Source organism: Acinonyx jubatus, chromosome B4 (assembly GCF_027475565.1).
Source record: "Acinonyx jubatus isolate Ajub_Pintada_27869175 chromosome B4, VMU_Ajub_asm_v1.0, whole genome shotgun sequence".
Taxonomy (NCBI): Eukaryota; Metazoa; Chordata; class Mammalia; order Carnivora; family Felidae; genus Acinonyx; species Acinonyx jubatus.
In genome coordinates, this window is record NC_069387.1 from 27314772 (window position 1) to 27339404 (window position 24633).

Genomic DNA, 24633 nt, shown 5'->3' on the forward strand with positions numbered 1-24633 from the left:
TGATAATGCAGGTATACGCTTATGAATTTTGTCTGTTGTGATAGTAGTCAGAAAATCAGACTGATTAAAACTTAGAAACAACATAAATGCCCAGGAATATGAGAAGGGTTATCTTAGTTATGGAATGCCTATTAGACAGAATATTACGAAGCCTTAAAGAATGATGTCTCCAAAATAAGATTTCCAAATACAGGAAAATGTTTCAGACCAAACATTAATGGTATATAAAACATAAATTGTTTTATATAGAAGGAAAGAAGAAGTCAATTTTATAAAAGACAAGAAGGAATACATAGAAATATTTGGCAAATTATCAATTTATCATAATTACATATTAGTGATTATTGGTGATTTAGGGTTTTACCTTATGTTTTCATGTTAACATGCTAGATATTTTCTGTACGTGTGCAACAGTTGGAAAAATCCACTAGTGTTACACACACACACACCCCAAGAACCTGGTACATATTGATAGTGCCCACTATTGTTCTGGTTACTATCAGATCCTGTGAAACCACAATGTCATATGTTAAGTTACAGCAGATCGAGTATCTTTTCTAGAGGGCTCTGGCCTCACCCATAAAATGCTAAACTCAAAAACAGAAAGGTAAATAATTAAGAGGCAGCAGGCTGGAGCGAGGGGCTGAGCCTTGGTGCGGGCCGGGCGGAAGGCGGCTTACCCCGCCAGGACGGCTCTCGGCCTTCAGGTGTTTCACTGCAGACCCCGCACCTGTTCGGCAGCCCGGGTCGTCACCGTGGCTAGATACACCTGTGTGAGACGCGGGCCCTGCGCCGCGCGGGCGCTCAGGCGTGCGCTGTGTACTGAACAGCGTGCAGCCGGTGCGCGCCTGTGCTTGAACTCTGGCCGTGTTCCCCGTGTGGTCCCCTTGCAGGCCGGTCCAATGAAGAGGAAGACACTTCGGACTCCTCGGTGGAAAAGCAGACCCGCTCCAAACTCTACCCAGAAACGCCGGGCGTCCATGCTGACGCCTCCTGTGGTTCGGCTCTCATGGACGCCCCGGCTCTTGAGTCCAAAGCGGAGAGAATCGCGCGGTACAAAGCGGAGAGGAGGCGGCAGCTGGCCGAGAAGTACGGGCTAGCGCTGGATTCCGAAGCCGACTCGGAACCGCTGTCTCGGTACACCAAGTCCCGCAAGGACGCTGATGCTGCCGACAGAAGGGGAGGGAAAGGCGACAGGCAGGCCGAGCCGGGCAAAGATTCGAGCTCCCTGTACTCCAGGCCCTGCGTGGCCGAGTCCAAGGACTATGCCCTCCACGGGAGTGACGGTCTTTCCGACACCGAGGTGCTGCTCAACGTGGAAAACCAAAGACGGGGGCAGGAGCCCAGCGCCCCCGCGCAGGCCCGCGACCTGGCCCCCACGGTTGACGGTTCCTCGTCCTTCCAGTTCTCCGGGCGAGACTGCACCGCCTTCATTGACGTGCCAAGGTCCCCAAAGCAAATGCACGCCTTGCCACCCGCCTCCCCAAGCCACTCCGCCGGTGACCCTCCACTCCCCGCGGAGGCGCGAGCCAGGTAAGCGTTCAGCGCGCGCTCAGCAGCCTTAACATCTTTGCTTTGCTCCCCCTTTGTCAGGGTCTGGGTATTCTTGGCATTCTGTGGAGGGTTCAGCTGGTGGCAGAAATAAGGTGACATAAGAGTTTTTGTTTCCACAGTATCAAAACAGGTTCTGTCAAAGCAGGAAGCTTCAACTTCTTTTTAAAAATGATCAGCTCAACAGGTGTCTTGGGGACCCTTTCATGGGAGCCTCGCTTCAGGACCCTTCTTTTTACTGTTTCTTACATGCCTTTAATAATCGTCTGTTTCTTCATTTTTCTATAATTATACCCAAGACTCCTTGGTGATTGTGTCGCTGTCATTTAAGATCACAAGGCATAAGGACCACCACTAACGCAGTGGACAGGCCTCAGTACAGGGTATGAAGTGTGACTGCAATATATACTGAATATAACTGGGACGTATAGCTATGCAATTACATCTGCGAGCTAAGAAGGAAGCTCTGTGGAAAAGCACCTCATTTCAAAGACCAGGCGTTAGGTGTAATTTGTAACGTGTACAAAGAGAGTAGCTCCCATTTGGGAAAATCAGAAAAGGTATAAGACCAGAAACTCAAATGCCAGAAGAAAATATGTGTTTCTAAATGTAAATGTAATTTAAATTTCTATTTATAAATGTAAATGTAATTTAAATTTCTATTTATAAATGTAATTTAAATTTCTAAATTTAGATGTAATTTAAATTTCTAAATTTAGATTAAATTTAAATTTTGGAGTCTAAATTAAATTTAAAATTTGAGATTTAAATATTTAAATAAAATGTAAAATGAGAGGTTTAAATGTTTAAATAAAATTTAAATCTCTAAATTTAAATATTTAAATTTTCAAATTTTAAAATTTAGATGTTTAAATTTAAATGCAATTTAGATATTTAAATTCAATACATGTGATGACCATATTTAAAATGCAATTTACTTAAACATCCTACTTTAAAGTTTGGGGTAATTGTCTGGGTCGACTCCTGAATGTGTTTTTCAGTCCAAATAAGCATTAGCTTCCCAGGTGAATTGAGGATTTGTGAGGATCAAGCGACTTTATTCTGGAAAAGAAGAAAGAAAATACTATTTATTTCACACTGGGACAGAGGAGTGAATGTGGTCCTCTTTAGTGGCAATCGTACATCTAAAACAGTTTGTTTTACTCATGGGAGTTTATTGAGCCAGACTTGTTCCTCCTCACTTGATCATCCACACCAAAATATTTAGAGATGTTAGCTTCTTAGAGAGTTAAATATCTAAATCCAGATACAGGGTTCTGAGGGCCTTTGTTCGGCCTTTGGACTTTTTGAAGTTTTGGGACTGTGACCTGTCGTCTCTTACTTTGAAATGAAAGTCTGTTGTTTGGGAAGCCTGCATTTCATAGTAGAAAAAGTGTTCTTGCCTTAGTTTCTATCAAAGCAAACTCTTCATGTGCTTCATGAGCAGGACAAAGAAACCTAACAGTCTAATTTAGAAAGGAAATTAGAGATTTACAATTACACGGGTTTTAAAAAGGTAGGAGCCTAATTGTTGATTGCCGTATTATGAAAACTTTAGGTTGTTAACAACGGCATCCGGGTTAGTCATCTACATCACATATAATAAATCCTCCGTGAGTTCTTGAATCAGCTGTAATAATAACAAAAACTTGGTTCAGTGCTCCAGGTAAAAAGATAGGATACTTAATAGTTTTGAGTGAGTTAAAATCTTAATATTAAAAAATGTCCATAACGTGAAATATTTTTTTAAATTTTTTTAAGTGTTTATTTATTTGCGAGAGAGAGAGAGAGACAGTGCGAGCGAGGAAGGGGGGCAGAGAGTGAGACACAGAATCGGCAGCAGTCGCCAGGCTCAGAGCTATCAGCACAGCCAGATGCGGGGCTGGAACTCGTGAACCGTGAGATCATGACCTGAGCTAAAGTTGGATGCTTAATGGACTGAGCCACCCAGGCACCCCTATAATGTAAAATCTTAAGAGGTGTTTCTTTCTCAATTATTTGGAGAACCATTACTTGTAAGTTTCCATAAGCCTAGTCTCAGTCTCTCAACACTGGACTTTCACAAATAGAGGATTAAAAGAATTAAATCGTAAAGGAATTCTTGAGGAGGCACGCGCTTTATTTATGTGTTTTTTAATTAAAAAAAAAAGGTACTGCTTTATTTATGTATTTTTTTAATTAAAAAAAGGCACATGCTTTATTTTTTGCAGCCATTCAAGGCGTACAATTCTATGATTTATAGGCAGAGAAACAAATCATTTCATATATATTAGGAAAATACTGAGATTTACTTGCATTAAAAAGGATGGAACATAATGTGTGACAAGTATGCAATTAAAAAGTAAATTAAGATATATGATAAAATAAACAGTTTGGAGGTTCCTCAAAAAGTTATGATCCAGTAATTGCACTATTGGGTATTTAACCCAAAAAGGTGAAAACACTAACTCAAAGGGATACATGCACCCCTATGTTTATAGCAGCATTATTTACAATAGCCAGATTATGAAAGCAGCCCAAGTGTCCACAGACAGATGAATGGGTAAAGAAGATGTGATACATATATAGTGGAATATCATTCAACCGTAAGAAAGAATGAAATCTTACCATTTGCAACAGCATGAATAGAGCTGGAGAGTATAATGCCAAGTGAAATAAGTCAGAGAAAAACAAACACCATATGATTTGACTCATGGGGAATTTAAGAAGCAAAACAAATGAGCAAAGGAAAAAAGAGAGAGAGAGAAACCAAGAAACAGACTCTTCACTGTAGAGAACAAACAGATGGTTGGGGAGGGGAGTGAGGGGTTGGGTGAAACAGGTGATGAGGATTAAAGAGTGCACATATCATGATGAGCACTGAGCAATGTTTGTAATTGATGAGTCACTATATTATATATTTGAAACTGATATAACACTGTATGTTAAAAAAGGATTTATTTTGTAATGAGTACAGTAATTCATCTTGTAAAGATGGATTTAAATGGATTAATATTCTGCTTAGATGCTCTTTTTCTAGAGCCAGGAAATTCGGGTGTCAGAGAGCCATTGTCGTCTGATTTCCATTTGGGAGGAAGAAAGATAAAAAACACTTTGTGAATTATGACAATAACCGAAGAAATCTTGGTGACTTAACCATAAATGAAATGTCATCTGATATGGAAATATGCAACAGAAAGGTTTAAGGAGATTAAGGAGTGATCAAAAAAACTGTAGATAATGAAGTTATTTTATACCACATGTATTTGTGGATGTGTGCTAGCACTGAGATGGAATATTTTTCTCACTGCTGTACTATATGCTATCATCACCCAGCTCTGCCAAGTATTTGGGCTGTTAATTTCTGAATTAACTCCTTCCCATTGCATCGTTTTATTTTGTGGTCACTAGAAGAGGCTGGTTTTTCTTCATTACTTAAATATGGAATACATCACTCATGAATATACCATCAGAGACTTGCTAAAAATTCAACTGTGAGCCAGACATCACATGCATGGCTTTCATATGTACCCATATACGCTAACACATATACACATAGAGCAATCATTACTTCTGGTACCATTAAGAGCATTCTAAGCTCAATAACAGTCTTAAGGGCAATATTTAGCTGAGCAGTAAATTTTAACTGATTAGAATTATTTAATGTTCATTTGAGCATTTATATGATGAAGAAAATATGTACATTTGTCACAAAGTCTTTAGCTCAGAAATCCCATTAACTGCCCGGGAGTTCAGGTACATACTTCATTCTGAAACAGATGGACAATATGTATATTAACAGAATAGAGCATAAGACACCTCTTTTTTAAATTTTTTTTAACATCTATTTATTTTTGAGAGAAAGAGCATGAGTGGGAGAGGGGCAGACACACACACACACACACACACACACACACACACACACACACACACACAGAATCCGAAGCAGTCTCCAGGCTCTGAGCTGTCAGCACAGAACCCAACACGGGGCTCAAACTCACCAACAGTGGGATCGTAACCTGAGCCAAAGTCAGACGCTTACCCGACTGAGCTACCCACGCGCCCGGAGCATAAGACAGCTCTTAATCCCCATCTCCCAATCCCGACAAGCCCCTTATATTTAGAATTTCAGCATTGTGTTTTCTAGAGAGGTAGTTTTGCTGATATGAACCATTCTTTGTTAATTCAGCTATTATGAATGTTAATAAAATTCAAAGGGACCTGGGGCGTGTGGATTATTCAGTTTTAAAACTCTGAGCTCCTGCTACTAATAGAGATCCTGAATCCAGAATTCTTGCTGAATTTGCTACTTTTTGTACCTCTTACGTAATTAAAAAAGAAAGAAAACGTACCGTATTCGTTACGTCTGTGAGGGGAGAAAGTTAATTCCCAGGGCCCACATCTGCTCTTTGCCTGAGCGTCCACTGTGACTCCCTGTTGTCAGTGACCTGGGTGTTGGGCAAAGAAGAAAATTATACTGAATTTCCCAGTGGTGATCCACTCTAGAAAACCCTTTTTTTATTTGTTTTCATGACTCCACTTCTATGCTGGCCAGTCCTTCTCCCACTAAGCAAATTGTATCATTAGCAAATGAACATGGTATGCAGAGGCATCACTGAAATTTGACCTGGGGAGGGCTGCCATTGGCTGATGGTCCTTTGGACAGGGCTCTGATGACACCAGACCTGTGGCTTGGCTCAGGAAGCGAGACCAGGGCACCCTCCGCAGTGTGCCTTTTCAGAGACATGGTGACAGGCAGACTCAGCCAACTGAGAAGGAAAGAGATTTAGGCTATGCTCTTGTAATTTATTTCTGATTGTATGTGCTCATCTCCCAGGGAGAGGTTCAGTCTAAAAATGGTCTTCAGAGCCTCAAGCTCATTGTTTTCCTTCTTATTTGTCTGTTAACCTGACCTGACAGAAAGATCTACAAGAGGGGGAGCCTGGGTGGCCCAGTCAGTTAAACTTCTGACTCTTGGATTCAGCTCAGGTCATGATCTCACCGTTCATGAGATCAAGACCCACATCGGGCTCTGTGCTGGCAACATGGTGCTTGCTTGGGATTCTCTCCCTCTCTCTCTGCCCCTCCCCTGCGTGAGCTCTTTCTCACTCTTTCAAAATAAATAAACATTGAAGAAAAAAGAAAAGAAATGTCTACAAGAGAGTGGTATAGAGGGGAAAAGCTGCCGCTGGCCATCAGCATTGGTTCCTCAGCCCCTGTCCCCCCAGGGCACGAGTGTCCCTAACACAGGCTCCAGGTCAGGGCAGATGTCCTGGGAAAACGTAGATCTCTAAGACCTAGGTCTCTAAAGAAGAGACCTCTGGGTACTCTAACAGGTCACATAGCGGGATAGAACTATTTTCACCTTTCAGCCCTTGTACCCCCAAACATCTCTTTACCCTGCTCTATTAGCATTTGGCTCTTAAAATATGGCCGACTCACTCCTATTTTGTTTTTTTTTTTCTTTTCTCACTGGCAAGTATCACCTTATGTTCACTGAATTAAATATGAATATGTCACACAAGATGCTAGCTGGTGTGTCCTAAATTCAAATGTCTGCCAGATTTTAAATGCAAAACTGCGCCTGTACACACGCGCCCTCACGCACTTATATGGCAGCACACAGACACAAAGCAATCATTAGCATTTTTCCCAAACAAGCAACTCGAAGCAAGTAAACTGTTCATTTTAATGAGATGCCTAAGTTAATAACCATTCTTCTTAAGCTGAATACTGTTGTATAATTAGAAGCTGTTATGTAATTAGAGCTGGACACCCACAGGGTGAAACTAATTCTACTGTGCTGGATTTTGACTTCACTTTGGCAGCAGGAAGCACTTTTTAGCCTGTTGACTCTTAGCAGTTACAGGGAGTTAAAGCCTCTCTCTCATTATATACTTAGGGATACAAACCACGAGCAACTCACGACCTCTATGACCGTTTAGGGTGAGTTGCTGCATCATAAGAAAGTTCTGTTACACCCAAGGTCACCATCTCCCTGCTCTCTTGTCCCCAGTGACCCTACGGTCCTCTCCCAGGGGAGTGACCTCTGCGCTATGGGGATGTTGGCTCACCCCAAGACCCCACAAGAATAGATACCCGACGTTAAAGACTTGTAAATTCTTAGAAGCAAAAGTAATCCTGGAGATTATTTAAAAATCTCTTTTCTACATGAAAAAAATGAAAGATTAAAGAATTTAAGTGATGGGGTTAGGACCACGTGGCTACTTTGACAAAGCTGAGGCCAGTATCCATCACCCGTTTATTCATCCACTCAAGTTCCCTGCATCTGTCAAGCTCTTTCCGTTGTGTCTGCTCTCGTCGTTTATGTCAGTTCTATCAGGTAGCACCGTGGAAAAGCGAGTGTGCTGGTTTCGCCCTTCGAAGGTTAGAGGTTTTTAGGAAAGAAGACCGGGGGTATTAGAGAAACAGTTTATGTGCATTTACATAAGGTACTTAAGAACTTTGCCCTTATAAACAAAATGAAAACTTGTAGTTTAGTAGAGTTCAAACTCAGTAGGCATCCACGTATCTGTGCATACCTCGTCGGCATTGGTTTATGGATTAATTTCAGCTCTGAGGTAGTTTAGCTAATCATCGAAGAAAATTATATTGGGTCTCCTGTGTGCCAGGCACTGTGCTCCTAATTGGCTATATTATTTAAAAAAAAAGTATAGGAAATAATTACAACATGATGGGGTAAATAAGGTTCTAGAGATCAAGGTTGGGTGCCATGGGAAAACGTTGATTGTATACCAATTTTCCTCCTGTGGAGATGTGGTCACATTGAACTAAGTCCTTAAAGATGTGGTGAGTTTGCTAGCCATGGAGGGGAGGCTACTCCCAGCACAAAGGCACGAACGAAGACTTAGAAGGAGGGGGTGGGATGAGGCCAAGTGCCACATGGGGAGCAGTCATGGGGCACCTCAGATGACACGACAAGGCATTTGGCCTTCACCTTGTGGACAATGGAAAGTGAAGCGTTTGAAAGCAAGGATGATTGATTGTGTGTTTTAGAAAGATCGTTCTGGAGGAATGTGGAGGGTTGGTCTGAAGGAGAATTGATTCCAGTTAGGGAGACCACTGACGTGGTGATTGCAGTTACCCAGGCATGAGATAATGAAGTCTGTGCTTCTAAGTTGAGCTTTGTCATTAACGTGGTCCTTGGCATTAACTTGGCATTTCATGAGATAATCTGGAAGATATCAATGATAGGCTGATCCTGTTTCTGGAGGAGGGGTTGTAAACAAGTTCGGTGACGGTAAGGGTAAGGAAAAGAGTGGAAGGAAGGATGGAGCAGGAAGGGAGATGGGAGAGAAGAGAGCACGTGTACCTGCAGTAGGGTTGGAAACTAACAAGATGAAATTTAATCAAGCCCTCTACTTAGAGGGGGAAGAAATCAGTGTACAAGTTCAGGATTGGGAAACCTGACTTAATAGTTCATGGGAAACAGACCTAGGAGTTTTAGTTGACAGAAAATTCTTTATGTGACTGCCAAAATGGCTGGTCCAACCTTGGGGTGCAGTGATGAAAGTAGCCCAAATAATCCTGGTCCCTCTGTGTTGTGCAGTGGTCAGATTACATCTGGGTATCTCATTCTAACTGAGCTGTTGACAAGTGAGAACATATCTAGAAAAGTCTACTTTCCTGTTTGCCCTGCTTTCTTGACCTTTCCAGGTTTTTATAAACTTCTCCCTGTCGTAATAGAAACTAGAATCATTTTTGGAGTCTCTTACACATTCTCTGGTGCTTAGACTCTCAAACCAGTCTGTTCTCATTATCAGATTGTCATTTTCCCAGTGCACTTATAAGACCGAAGCTTGGCTTGACATACGGAGCCCTCATGTTATCAGCCTGGCTTCTCAATGATGATGATTCTGCCAAAAGGGAGAAGAGGAGGGAGAGGTCACGAACCAAATGAGGGGTCTCACAAATATAGTTTCACCTGCACCTCTTGTCTTAGAGCCCCATGCAGACAAGGCTGACATGCCCAGATTTACCAATTCTGCCAGAATCCCCCGAACATGGCAGCATGAATTTGGTATTATGCCACTCCATAAGATTGGTAAGGAAGATCCACTAATAACATTACTTTAGCACAGGCCTTATGCAAAGGTTACTTCCCTTCTCTGAGTCATTTTCATGTCTCTCCATCTCCGCTACTGCCTGGCATCTGGCACATAGCGAGCGGATCCATAAATCATTTTTGCATGAACGTTCTGTTGTTTTCTGTACTTTCTTGAAGCGTCACCCAACAGTAGTAGAGATACTTGAAATAGCCCAAAATCGCAAACTGTTTATCAGCCCACAGCCCGTGAGGACTTGTGCCTACATGTAAACCGTGGGCCCTTTCCTTCGTCAAGAAAGTACATGCTATGAACAAAACGTCAGCTGACGTAAACAGCAGGCTTCGTGATGTTGTCCTTGTCCACTCCAGTGCAGGCCTTTTATCTAATCACAGGCCAGTGACACCAACCAGAAGAACATGCTTTGAGGAGCACCTGTTTATACTATAAGGCTCTTTCCACTTGATCTGAGGTCAGAGTTCTTGTAGATAGATGATCTTGAGTCAGTGTGCTCGTAAATACTATTAAACTACGAGTGGGAATCGTGATGTGGGGGAACAACGTGGAGGGACACTTCTGGGGCCTTCTGAACTCCATCTCCAGTCCTAAATGGCTGATTCTAGGTTAGCCTCACAGCTAAGGCAGCGAAGTCACTGGATCACTTTGTACTAGCAGTGGTGGGTAGGAATCTAAGCGGGAGCCAAGGAAATACAAATCCAGCTGGGAACTGGAAGCTTGAGCCACTTTGGAAGGCCGCTTCCAGCACCTTCCTCAGACTCCAGTGCCTTTATGGATAGTTCTTTCCGTCTGCACACACCTTCTGTCATTGCCCTTGCTTGCCTGAGGCCTCAGCATTTAGGCATTCGGTACTGAGGTTAGTTCAGAGAGAACCTGAAAGAACTCACATATTTATCCTGTTTCTGCCCCAAGAAGACTGCATTTCTACCTTTTTGTTACCCAAGAAGTCCTCACTTTATAATCCAATAGTGACATATTTGTTAATTGAGGAATAATTCACATCAAAATGCATACATTTTCCATTTAAAATGCACCAACTCAGGTTGGTGAGTTTGTGGAAACGTGTAATGATTACCCCAGTTGAGATAGAAAAGATTCACATTGATTGTTGACTCTATTTGCAAGGACTTAATTTAGCTGCCATAGCCTGATGGTATCATACACTCAACTCATGTTGTACAAAACCAACCTTTCTCGGGGTGCCTAAGTGACTCAGTGGGTTAAGCATCTGACTCTTGATTTTGGCTCAGATCACTATCCCACGGTTGTGAGTTCTAGCCCTGAATCAGGCTCTGTGCTAACAGTGCAGAGCCTGCTAGGGATTCTCCGTCTCCTTCTCTGTTCCTCCCTGACTTGTGCTCCCGTGCTCATGTGCGCGCTCTCTCTCTCTCTCTCCCAAAATAAACTTAAAAAATTAAAAAAAAAAAAAAACCCTCACTTGGTTGATTTTTTTTTAACCAAGTTTTACTTATTAAAAATAGTTATGCATAGCATTAAGGAACACTCATTAAATAACAGCATCGATTTAATGTTTAAAGAAAGAAAATGAACTTAAGGCATCATTGCCACTATTCAGATGTGATCTCTTTTTTGTTCATTTTTTTTTTTTAAACTGACCTGGTATTCTACTACTTCTCCAAAACAGTGGCCCTTTGGCCGTAGAAATAAATTTTGTACTTTTACAAAATGATAGACTTTTTCTTCTGATTTTGGACATCCCTTAGCCACCTGTCAGTATTACAATCAGGCTGTACCCTGTGGTGGTGGAAAACTGAATCCAAAAAGTCCCATTATGTTCCATCGTTTTGGAGTGCCTGTGAATCAACCAAATCAGTTTTATAACTTTGACCCACCATTTCGGGGAGCCATGCATTTAATTCGAAAGGAAGAATTTGCCTTCTCTACCAATGTCAACACTTAAGAGTGGCCACTCTGGGTTGTTTTCTGCTCTTTACTAGGTTTTTCAGCCTCGCTGGGCTTTGGGGAGAAAATTTGAAGGAAAGAAAGAAAAAAGATCTAAGATAGGTTTTGTGGAAATGACTGGCCCACATTTTCATTTGGTATTTATTCATTTACACATATTTTTGCTTTTAAAGAATGAAAAAAAATACTTGCATTTAAAAATTCCATGAACTGCACCAAACATCTGTGTCAAAGTAAATAAATCCTTAATTGTGACTGCTGTCTAGATCGATTATAATGCTAAACTGAATTATGTTTTTTAGAAGTCTTACGTCTTTAAAATATATTTTTTGAGGTATAATCTATGTACAGTAAAATTCACTGTTGTTAGTCAACTTCTATGAATTTCGACAGATATATAAAGTTGTGTAGCTATCACTACAATCAAGATACAGAATCGTTCCATCAGCCCAAAAATTCCCTCTTGGTCAACCCTTCCCACCATCACCAGGTCCTGCCAACCAACCAATAGTCTGTGTTCTTCACTATAGTTTTAGATTTTTTAATATGTAAAATCATATTCCTTGACTATTTCATTTTTGTTAACTCAAAAAAGTCATATAAGAATTTGATGAAATTATTTTTTTTTAAAACCAGAGAAGAAATGTTAACGTCGATCGTTTATAATATCATCAGAAAGGGATCCATCTTGGATGATTGTGGTGTCGACTTGCAAGGTAGTTTATACAGAGTTGATTTTACATTTCAGATTCCCTAGTGACTACTCAGCATGCAATGAAGTCAGGTGCGCACGCTGAAATTCTCTTCCTTGGTGCCGGCATTGTACCCGTGTCAGGGCTGACACGTGAATGTTGACTATCAAGTTGATATTTAGCTGTTGTGATGTTGAGCTTCAGAAGTGCCTGTGCAAGTGGGAATTAGGTTGTGTGAATTAGGTGTCATGTCACATTTTCATATTTTGTGTGTGCTAGAGGAGGAGGGGCAGCCGGGGACCCAGTCAAGCTGAAGCATTCCCTTGGGCCTCAGGGTATGTCTGATTCTTCCCACTTCACGTCCAGTATCACCTGCTCTCAGGTTATCCCTCCCATGAGTTTTCCTGTTTCCAAATGGTTGATGCTTCCACACATTTTCTGCTCTAGGAGGTTCTGGTGGGGGACGGCGACCAGGCTTCACGCACCTTGGCCAAGTCTGGGCCCCTGCATTTCCGCACACCCCCCCAACCCCGTCCTCAGCAGTGAGTGCCCTCTGAGCCAAATTACTCTTCACTGCCAGGCTCCTTTGATTCCGTGCTGTGCATGGGGAGAAAACAAAAAACAAAACAGAGGAAGAGGATAATTGGGTTTTGCAGGATTTACAGGTAGTTGCCAGGCTTTCTGCTGAAGGTGGAACAGGCACGGCTGAGAGACCAACATCCAGTCAGGGTGGTGGGTGTGGCCAGGACGCCCTGGTGCCTTCCTTGCTCAGCCCCAGACCTACGCCCCAACTGAATCGTTTCTCATTCGAGCCAGGGAGGGGTTCCTCTTTCATTTTTCATTCATTTTCCAGAATACTGAAGCCTATAGCTCTGGAGGAGCTATGTAGGCTCAGGGATCTCACAGCACTTGAGTTCAAGCCCCAGCCTTTTATATACCAGCTTGTGATCTGGGGCAGTTAATAATACTTTTTTTTTTTTTTTTTTTTTTTTTTTGGTACTTTCCTTTCTTCATCTATAAAATAAGTATAAGAATACTTTCAAGGGTTGGGGCACCTGGGTGGCTTAGTCAGTTAAGCATCCCACTCTTGATTTTGACTCAGGTCATGATCTCGTGATTTGTGAGTTCAAGCCCCACATTGGGCTCTGAGATGCTGATGGTGGGGCGCCTCCTTGGGATTCTCTCTCTCTCCCTCTCTCTGCCCCTCCCTTCCTTTTGCGCTCTCTCTCTCTCTCTCTCTCTCTCTCCCTCCAAATAAAGAAGTAAACTTTAAAAAATAAAAGGACCCCTCCAGGGGTTATTATGGGGATGATCATTCAACAGTTCATCCATCCCACAAATATTTATCGAGACCTGCTCTTTCCCACACACTATTCTGGGTGCTGATGATATAACAGGCTTCTCTCAAGAAGCTCATCTGCCCCTAGTGAATCTTTCTCCCCTAGGAGAAAGACAGCAAACAAATAAATATGCAATGTGACAGATGTAATACTTACCACAGCTGTGAAGAAACTTCAAGCAATTCAATGAAAGCAGAGAGAGAAACGCTTGGCACTTGCTATTCGATATAGAATGGTTAGGAATGGCCCTCTGATAGGATAGTTGTTGAGCAGAGAGTGACATCGAGTGAGGCAGCCATGCAGCCATTGGGATGGGTCAGCCTAGGCAGAAGTAGCACCTGCAAAGGCCCGAGTGGACTCTGTATGGAGCCTCTGAGGTGGCAGGACCTGGGGTGGGGAGGGGAAGAAGAGGTGGGAGAGGAAGGGTGGGCAGATCAGGGCCAGTCCGCAGCCCATCACTGGGGCTTTGGGTTTCACTCAAAATGATGTGCAGAGTCATAAAAGGGATGGAAAGAGGAATAACCAATCTGGATGCTAATTTGAAAACAGACCATAGGTGGGCAAAGATGAAAACAAGTAAAAGAACTAGGAAGTCATCTTAGTAATCTGGGTGAGAGACGGTGGCGGCTTGAACTAGAAGGGCAGCAACAGAGCGGGTGAAAGGAGTTAGGTTTTGGAGCTAGCCAGTGGAATTGCCGATAACTTGGATGTGGGGTGTAAGAGACACCGAGGAATCAAAGGGGAGGGTTGATTTTTTTTGGCAGGGCAGCTTGGAGTGGAGAGTTGCCATTTGCTGAAATATAGAAGGCTCCAGTGTAAGTTGACTTTGGAGGGCGATCGAGAGTTCCGTTTTGGGGCATGTTAGACTTATGATGTCTATTGGATAGACAAATGGAAGCATCAAATGGCCAGTTGAGCCCAAGAGTCTGAGTTGAAAGGGAGGTCGGGGTGGAGGTAAACAATGAGAAGGTGGTCAGCGTGGAAGTGAAAGCCCACTGGGAATATTAAGGCACTGAATGTCAGTGGAGGGGGAGAGGAGCCCATCGTGGGCACCCTGAACTCCAAAGGTACAGATGGTGGGGGGAGGCGGAGACTGAGAAGACTGCGCCAGGTGAAGGGAGCGGCCGCCTGTATCTGATGCCGCTAGTGGGTGAGGAAGAGAAGAACCAAGGAGTGAGCACGTTCTGTGCGACAGTGGCAACGCATGTCCAGAACAGCCTGCAGGCAGAAAGTGCCCACGTCAGACTGTCTCCCCAACTCCTCACCTTATTTTCTGGTTTGGATAGCAGAAAAGATCTCCCAAGTAAGTGCCTCAGCCAACCGCAAACATCCTAGTGCCTTACTGTGTTCTAAATCACTCCTGCTGTAAATTTACTTAAGACACACTGGTCCTCCTGGTTGAAGCTGGACCCGTGTTCCTTAAAATCACATGACTTATGAAGTGGGCTCTGTATGTCTTATCTCTAAAATATAAAAGCATGGGGTGCCTGGGTGGCTCCGTTGATTAAGTATCCAACTCTTGAATTCGGCTCAGGTCATGATCCCAGGAGCCTCTTATTGGGCTCCACGGCGCGTGTGGAGCCTGCTTGGGATTCTCTCCCTCCCTTTCTCTTCTCTCTTTGCCCCTCCCCCACTGGCACATGCACTCTCTCTCAAAATAAATAAACTTTAAAAAAAAATAGGGGCACCTGGGTGGCTCAGTTGGTTGAGCATCCAACTTCAGCTCAGGTCATGATCTCATAGTTCATGAGTTCGAGCCCCACATCAGGCTATGTGCTGACAGTTCGGAGCCTGGAGCCTGCTTCCGATTCTGTGTCTCCCTCTGTTTCTGCTCCTCCCCCACTCTCACTCCGTCTCTCTCTATCAAAAATGAATAAATGTTTAAAAAAAATTTATTAAAAAATAAAATATAAAAGTAACTCAGAGATGTCAGTACAATATTGTCTAGGAAGAAGGAAGGAGAGGAGGAGCCATGTTCTTAGCATGATGCCTTCGCATAGTTTTGATTATTTCTCATTACATTCATACATATCGTACATGAAATGTCAAAATTTGAGTATTTGCTACCACGCTAGTATTCACTTGGTTTTTTGGCTCATTCCATACCAATGGCATAATGAATAAATGGAGCCCAGCAAGTCTCCTGTGTCTGTGTGTGATTTTCATTTTTCAGATGCTGACCCAACATATTCTTAAGCCCCTGATCAATTTTTTTTTTTTTTTTTTTTTTTTTTGGTGGGGCTGACCACCAAAAGTTCTAGGCTTATCAATGAAAGTCATGTTCAGAAAGTTGTATAGCACTTCTTAGTTTAAAAAGCACTCTCTTATACAAAACACATTTGAGCGTTAAAATAATTTTGTGTGGGAGGCATATTGTATTAAGTTGGTGGTTTTCAAAAGCAGATTGCTGCTGCTTCCTCTTTTCTCACTATATCCTGTGCTAGAGTGATGGCCTCCTTTCTTAGCTGCAGATGATAGGCTAACTATTCCTGTGTTGAAAATTAGACCAAATTTTACAGTTGGAAACAAAATGGCTTTGCCATACACCTAAATTTTTTGTTTGCTACAGACTAAATTGCTGTAATGCTGGGGAAAGGGAGACTGGGCTGATCAGTTTGGGTGTGGAAAGACAAGGGAATGTCCAAGCCTAGTACAGGACAGATTTCAGTGGTCACAGAAAAATGTATACTAGTGGTTACAGACTGGTTCTGGCCTGTCAGCTTAAACTAAAACTTGAACTAAAATGGTTTTAGAAAATTCAGATCACTTTATTATCATTGCCACTCTATTTTTTTTTGGAAATTGCTTTGAGCTCAAATGTGTTTCCAACCTAGTATTCAAGAACTCTTACAAATAAGTTGCAGTTTGGGGCTGGTAAACATTTTAACTAGCGTGTAGAATTTTCTTTTTCTTTTTCTAAACAATTTTTTTTAGAGAGAGCAGGGGAGAGGGGCAGAGAGAGAGATCATGGGAATTTTAAGCAGACTCCACACACACCGTGGAGCCCAGCATGGGGCTCGATCCCACAGCCCTGGGATCATGACCTGAGCCAAAATCAAGAGTTGGATGCTTAACCCACTGAGCCACCCAGGCGCCCCTCCTTTTTCTCTTTCTACATTGTTAGGTGATACAGATCAGTAGTGTGACTGTTCGTCTTGTGATTTGCTTTACATGGTTACCACAGGGTTTTCCCGGCCTGTCCTAAAATATCTTCAATGTGGCATAATTTCTTCATCCCATTCAACTTGGTGTTATATCCAATCGTGTGTTGAGGAATGAATGTGTAAATCATATGTTACCTTGCCTACCACAGTGTAAGTTTTTTAACGGCTGGGATGATGCCTGAGTCAACTTTGTTACTTTTCAGAGCCTAGTCCAGTGCTTCCTACATAGAAGGAACTCAATTAACATCTATTGAATTGACCTGCATTAGTATTGGTAATTGTTAATGTTTGTTGCATTATTCCGTGACAAATATAAAAGGAAAATGTCTAAGAGCAATTAAAGCTTTGATCTTCTTGAATTTCCTTTTACTTATTTCCTTTATTTGATATGTGTTGTTTTGTATGGGTACTATTTTTATATTTGGCTATTTACCAATATACCTTAACAGAATTTATAGATTATAAATTGACATTTAATCCTACTCTCACAAGAAAATTGCCTGGTATTTGTGGGGACAGGGTAACTGGAACAGACTCCTAATACTTGCAGATTACTTGAAAAATGCTTTATGTGGTGGCTTTGGATAGATTTATTTCTATCTCTTGAGATTAGTGGGGAGCCACACGTCCCTTGTGAAATAAATACAAACCTCTGACAAAACGTGCCTATACGTTTTCAAAAGCCAGGATTATTCTTTACTTAAAAAAACAGCCTTTAAGTTTTACATTATAATTGTCTGCACATATGTTGACATTTGAATAGACATTATCTGAAGTTTTGTCTTTTGTACATGATAGTACCGGGAAACCCAAATATGAGTGGTTTCTCCAGAAAGATTCCGAAGGGGACACACCTTCTCTTATCAACTGGCCTTCCAGGTATATCCCAGGTTGAAACTCTCGGCTTATGTGTAGTGAGTGCTGCTACTGCCCCTGCTGACTTGCCCGGCTTTTCCACCCACGGCCAAACTCTAACTCTCTTCTTCCCTCGGTTAATCACGGTGCGTTTGAAAGTCATGTGTTCACAAGGGGCTGCGGGAAGTTATGTTTGGATCGTTTGCTTTTCTCCTCCAGTCACCCTCGATCCCTGCTAATCGTATTTCTCCCTCTTTTTTCCGTTTCTGAAAAACGTTTTGATTACACTTCTGGCCTCTCTCCTCTCTCACCCGCCCGCATACCGTCAAGCGGGGGCAGTAGTGAGGACTGGGCTGCTCTCCTCCTGAGTCACACTAGCTAACCAGCTCGCGTCCCATCCTGGCAACACCCACTCCGCGCAGCATTTCCAGCCTCCTGCTTTTCATGTCTCCTCATCTCCAAACCATTAGTTAATTCTCCACAGTTGTACTCGGGGCATTGTGGTTTTAAAGGCAGACAAAAAAACAAAAAACAAAACAAAAAAAACAAAACAAAAAAGTTTCATTTCATTTTTAAGGTTGGGGGCAGGGAGAAGCAGAAGGAATAAGAATGAATAAGTCACTGGCAGGACAAAGCACCCATATACTGAGTTTCTAACAGTCACTTTGTCCTCAGCTGAGGACAACATTCAGATTGTCTCTGATTAGAGAGACACATTCCACAGGAGAACTTGAACCACATTTCAGTCTTGTTTTGATTAACAAAGCTTATAAATATGAAAACCTCCAACACTGCCTAGTCTCTGGGAAAAATAACTCCAAGTGCTTTTTTTCTCCCCCTCCTGAATAGTTCATGATAACTGCCTTTTATATGTGTCCTTGACTTTTCTGAATGAAATATACACAGATACCCTGCATCCTGTGCTGAAAACATGTAGGAGTTTATATCAAATTTAGCAGGGTGCGTTTGTCATTTAAGGAAATACTCTCTTCCAAAACTGTCCGTCATAATTATTTTTGCTGACTGATCTTTAGCAAATGAAGGTTGAGGTTCCCTAAGAAATCACTTTTCCCACTCCAAAAACGTGTTTTACTTTTTAAAGATGATTACCAATTAGTAATCCCCTTCTTCACCTGCTTCAGTGGTTTCTCCTTTCTCACTACGTGGCTTTACAAAAAGTACAAATGAGTAGGAGCTAACACTAGTAAGTGTTTACTCTTTTGAAGAAGCTTTGAGGCTTTTAAACTGGATTTCGGTTTTGCTGTCAGATACTTAAATAGCTGGAGAAGCAAGCCGAGCGATCCCTTTTAAACTAAGGGCCTAATAGCAATTCCAAAGGGGAGAAAACATTCGGTTCCTTAGTTCTTTCAACAAACACCTTTTCTCTAACATTCTTCTCGGTAGAAATTGTTGTTAGTAATGCTGGTAGTAATAACGTGAATGCATATAGTCTGCCTTGCATGAAAAAGCTTGCGAATGTTTAGTTGAGCTCTTGAAAGGGTGACTGTTGTAGCTTGAGCTCAATTAAAAAAAAATAATCATCACGAATGCTCTTACGTTTCCAGGAGACAGTGAAATTGCGTTTGGTCAATAGGTATATGTCTACTTGGAACCACCCCCCACCACCACCTCCCCCCCCCCCCCCCCGCAGTCCATACACAAGGCCCGTACATGTGGAGAGTTTACTGATTCCCAGCACCAGCCTCAGTATGCCCTCATGCATACCGGTGGTGTATACTAACGGATTTTCCTGTGGCTTCTGGTCATTCATGTAGTCAGAAGGCATCCATTCTCACCCAGGATGGCATCTGACCCCTTGTCAGCTTTCTAGAGGGCAGAGTTAGTTTTTGCACCATGCGGGCATTTGGAAACCAGACTCAAACTCGTTCGTCTGGCAGGTGGTAGGTTTCTGACATTAACCACCAGAAATGCATTGTCACGGTGGCTGTGTCTCTGGGCGGCTTTCCGTTCATGGGCAAGCTATGATCCGCGCATGCTTTCTTCCCGTTGAGCCGTTACTGTACTTTGCAACTTAAATCCTTTTTCTTTCTTAAAGAGTTAAGGTTAGAGAAAAATTGGTGAAAGAGGAGAGTGCTCGCAACAGCCCTGAACTCGCCTCAGAGCCCTTGACTCAGAGGAGACAGCAGCCAGTGCCTGTCCAGTGCTTGTCTTTTCAGTCAGAAAATTCGGCCTTTGATAGGGTCTCAAGCAGGGCAGCCGGCTCCGCACGACAGCCCATCCGCGGCTACGTCCAGCCGGCAGACCCGGTTCACACGGCCACGCTGGTGACCTCAGAGATCCCAGAAAATGTATCTGAATGCAGCTGGGGAGCATCAGCCACCCAGAGTGTCAGGAAGCCTCCCAGCTTGAAGGTTCTAGAAAGTGAGAGGAGGGAGACTCCAGTTCTTCATATTTGTGAATCAAAAGCAGAGGAGGATGTGCTCTTCACCGAAGCCCTCGAGGAAAGCAGGGACACGCTTTTGGCTCTGGAGGATCACGGGCTTGCCAGAAGCCGCGAAGAACCCTCTGGAAGTGACGACTTCGGCAAGCCCACGGTTAGCACTGCCACCTTCGAACTTCGGAAGGAATCGGAAAGTCCGTCACACCCACCTCACACTCAGCAACAACCCGCTGAGAGGATGGTCAGACAGGAAGTGGTCCTGTATGTTCAGAGCGAGCCTGTGTCCCAAGATGCCAGGGCGACGGGCCACAAAAAGGAAGCATTTACCAAGAAGCGCAAGGTCCTCACCCGCTCCCTGTCTGACTACACGGGCCCCCCTCAGCTGCAGGCCCTGAAATGTAAGGACCCCGCTTCAAAGCAAGAGCACGAGTCACAGACTTCCAAAGCCGAAGGACCCCCCACGGAAGTTGGCGTGCTGGACACAAAGGTCTCTGTCGCCCAGCTCCGAAATGCGTTTCTGGAGTCTGTCAATGCCAGCAAGAAACGCGAACTGTAGGTGATGTTTCAAACGTCCTCCTGATGTGTCACTTGCACGTCCTTGGCAGATTTATTCACTTCTCAACTTGTGTGGTGTCCTTGCATTGGGTCACGTTAGCTTAGCTCACCAGTGTGCAGGGCAGACTATACAAGAAATGGCTCAAAAACTACCATTCTGCTTCTGCCTACTAATGGGGAGCTGCAGTATTGGGTTGCTGGAATGTTCCACCTCCTTTCCATGCATGGTCGGGGCATGCAGTGGGATTTGGTGGTGTCTGGGCCTTGCCTCACTGAGATGCATAAACCTTTGCTTTATTCTCTCTCTCTCTCTCTGTCTCTCGTTTCCCTTCTGTATCCTCCCTCCCAATGATTCTAAAAGCCAATCCCGGGTTGAGAGGTCAGCCGAAGGAGTTGGCTTGCCTACCGGTGTGGAACGGGAGAGAGGGTCCCGGAAACCAAGACGCTATTTTTCTCCTGGTGAAAGTAGAAAGACTTCCGAGAGATTTAGAACTCAACCTATAACCTCAGCAGAACGAAAGGAATCAGATAGGTAGGCATGCGTACGTGTAGTTCTACAGTCTAGGAACGTGAAAGCCATCTTACGGGATTTTTACCACAGTGATGGTCCTGGTGCTGTGTCAATGGATCTGATGATTCCGTAATTCTTCCACCTAATCCATAAGAGATATTTATACATGTATTTTTAAAGAACGCTTCCTGGGAGAACAGTATCACAATTAACCGTTTTACACCGCATTTAGATGGTAAGAAGTGAGACACGTTATTTTTCTTCATTTAATGTTTTTCGTTTCTTAACGCCCTGGTTAGAGTAGAATCCGCAGTGAGTATCCACTGACTTTTCCAGGGCAAGTAAATAGGGGTTTTATATTCATCTTATAAATGTCTGTCTACTTGTCGTGTTGAGTTTTATACAACCGTATGCTTGCGCGTAGAAATGGTAAGGTTTGTTTAAACAGTGATCAGTCGTATTTAAGTTACACTCCGTTTTGGTTTGCCTCCACACGGTGTGCACCTGGCTGGGTTGTGTGCACACGTACCCCACCGTGTCCATTAACAACTGTCCCTGTGTGTTCACAACGAGACTTGCTGGCAGGATGATACTCTTTAAGAGAGTGTGATTGAATTTTTACTTTTGTTTTTACTTTTAATCTGATGCTTTTTTATTTGGATCTTCTATTCCCACCAGCTAACTTTTTGTCATTTTTATTTGCTAATGTCTTTCCCAGGTCTGCGTCGCATTCAGAATTGCCAACTGCTGAGGGCAAGTATCTGTTTTCCTTTTACCGCTTCTCTATCGTCTCACCCCGACCAGGTTTACATAAGATTTCACTTTTTTGAGAGGATGAGATTATGGAGCAAACCGATTTCTTTTCTGCAGGTTTTCTTTCTGTGAAAATATTAAAACCTAGCTGAGATTCTCGGATGAGCTTTCCCTCATTTTTGAGAGAGAACTGTGGAATGTATAATACTGAAACGACTGTTTGGCTAAAGAAGCAGATTTTTGTTTATTTCTTGTTACTATTTAACAATGAAGATGAGAATTTCCTTTCGTAAAAATCTATTCTCAAACCTCAATTGTTCAAATATTAGGATAGAAAATTCCTGTCCGGACGGAGTTTTGTCTGGTTAAGCGCAGTGGAAATTAGCACCTTTTCACTGAGCGGAGGGATGGGATCCCTCCGAGGGGAAAATACTACCAAGTGTAATTTGGGGTACGTCCATTCTTCTCTTCCAAGGGTTTCCAAGTCAGCCTTGGGAAACTTTTCAGAGATTTCACCTCCCGTTTTTCTCACGATGTTCGGTGTTTATTTTGTGGCCTTTTGCAGATGAAGAAAAGGTAGACGAACGAGCCAAGCTGAGTGTTGCTGCCAAGAGGCTGCTTTTCAGGGTAAGGTGCGCCGAGTGCTTGAAGAGAAGCTGTCACCCCGCTCCCCCTGTTCCCTGCGTGGCCCCTGGCTCCCATCTCGCCCTGGCCCGTGCGCCCCCCCACCGCCTGAGTTCCCCCCCCCCCCCCCCCCCCCCCCCCCGGCTGATGTGACCACCAGCCGACACCGCAGGGGTGTGGACTTCTGAGAATGCTGCCTGCCTCCCAGGTGGTCCCTCCCAGAGGGCCCTCCCAGGGGTCCTGTAGGGGGACAGAACAGAGACGCTCTGTGGCCCCCGCGCCCTTCGCCCACATTTATAAGGATTCCACATTGTTTCTGATCTTAGGAAATGGAGAAATCATTTGATGAGAAAAACGTTCCAAAGAGACGCTCCAGAAACCCTGCCGTGGAGCAAAGGCTGCGGCGGCTGCAGGACAGATCCCACACCCAGCCCGTCACCACCGAGGAAGTGGCCATCGCAGCCACGTAAGTCCCCCTTTGTGACCTCTTGGCCTTGGGAGAAATGTCTTCTTGAAGGAAAAAAAAAAAAAGATTTAGAGGCTTGTAAATAAAGTGAAGTGATCAGGAGATGGTTTAGTGAGAAGCCAACAGAGAAGTTGGTACTTGGGTATCTCCCTTACTGTGGTCTCTATGAACTTTGTAATGGGATGTGTTGCCTGCTGTATCTCCTAGAAAAACCTAGAGAGGAACTTAAAATTGTTGTTCATCTGTGCATTTTCAAATCATTTTTATAACGGAAAATTTAAAACAGATTTATTTTTTTTTAAGTTATTTATTGATTTAGAGAGTGCAAGCTGGGAAGAGGCAGAGAGTAAGAGAGAGAGAGAGAGAGAGCGAGAGAATCCCAAGCAGGCTCCGTGCTGTCAGCACAGAGCCCGACGTGGGGCTTGAGCCCATAAACCATGAGATCATGACCTGAGCCAAGATCAAGAGTGAGACGCATAACCGACTGAGCCCCCAGAGTGCCCCTAAAACATGAGATTTATACAATGAACCCCCCACGTACTCACCACCCTGTTTCAACAGTCGGCATCCGGCCAGTCATGCTCTACCGACATCCTACTCCCTTATCCTCTCCTCCTGCATCGTTTTCAGGCAAACCCCAGATACCGTTTCATCCATCAGCATTTCAGCCAATATCCCAAAAAGATAAGGGTTCTTTTTGTTTGTTTTTAAATAATCACCAAAAACCCCAAAATATGACTCGGAAGTTTGATGACTTTCTGTACATGAGCAACATGTTCCTATATGTTCAGAATGGATTTCCCAAAGTAATTCAGAGATCATTGCTTCAATCAAGTGAGAACTTTTATCAGTGTTTTAAAAATTGCTTTTGTGCTTCCCCTGGACACACACACACACACACACACACACACACACTGTTCCTGAAGAAAGGAAGTTCATCTCCTTCAGGGCATGGCCATCCCACGAGGCATCTGTAGCAGCCCACATCTGTGTACCTGCTGTTTGATCACTTCTTACCCAGCTGTTCCTCAGGCTCCTGGTGTATTTGTGGATGAGTACTTCATGCATTCATTAGGAACTCATGGCAGCTCAGCTTTTCCTTTTTTTTTTTTTTTTAATGTTTATTTTTGAGACAGAGAGAGAGAGAGAGAGAGCGCATGAGCAGGGGAGGGGCAGAGAGAGCGAGACACAGAATCTGAAGCAGGCTCCAGGCTCTGAGCTGTCAGCACAGAGCCCGATGCGGGGCTCGAACTCACAAAAGTGAACTCATGACCTGAGTGGAAGTCAGACGCTTAACCGACTGAGACACCCTGGTGCCCCATTTTGTTTTCATGTTTGAGTGGCTGTTGTAAACTAAGAAGCAACTACCTGTGGGAGTAAAACAGTAAACATAAACCAAAATTACCACCTGGTAAGGGCCCCGAATCTACTTTGATGTGCTTTATAGATCATATGAGTACACTGATTTTTTACAAAATGGATTGAGAACAACATTCCAAAACGTGGGCATTATCTACTGATTTGCTGGTGTCGATATCAGCTTTCCCTTAAGTTATTTTAAAAATCAGGTCATTTATTCTGAAGATAGGGTGGATCATTTCCAAACTTTCAAAGCCTAATCGTACGCCATTTACTTTGCGTAGCCTGTTTCTTATTTCCTAAGTCTGTAATTGCTCTTCCCGTTCTTTTGTAATTTGCCCCCAAACACTTAGCAAATAATTGCGTGAAAATATTG

The 24633-nt window shown here is 43.3% G+C and overlaps 1 protein-coding gene across 20 annotated transcripts in view; it reads left to right on the plus strand.

The window, feature by feature from the left end:
* Positions 1–24633, plus strand: part of SVIL (supervillin) — a 231358-nt gene that overhangs the window by 146170 nt on the left and 60555 nt on the right. For 14 of the 20 annotated variants that reach the window (XM_053225459.1, XM_053225463.1, XM_053225462.1 and 11 more), the window contains 7 exons: positions 894–1533; positions 17532–17612; positions 19645–20541; positions 20906–21076; positions 21774–21808; positions 22374–22435; positions 22759–22898. In XM_053225459.1, the coding sequence (XP_053081434.1) occupies positions 894–1533; positions 17532–17612; positions 19645–20541; positions 20906–21076; positions 21774–21808; positions 22374–22435; positions 22759–22898 (2026 nt within the window). The remainder of the gene's footprint in view (positions 1–893; positions 1534–17531; positions 17613–19644; positions 20542–20905; positions 21077–21773; positions 21809–22373; positions 22436–22758; positions 22899–24633) is intronic. The other 6 variants (XM_027073745.2, XM_027073746.2, XM_027073747.2 and 3 more) reach the window with 4 other exon arrangements.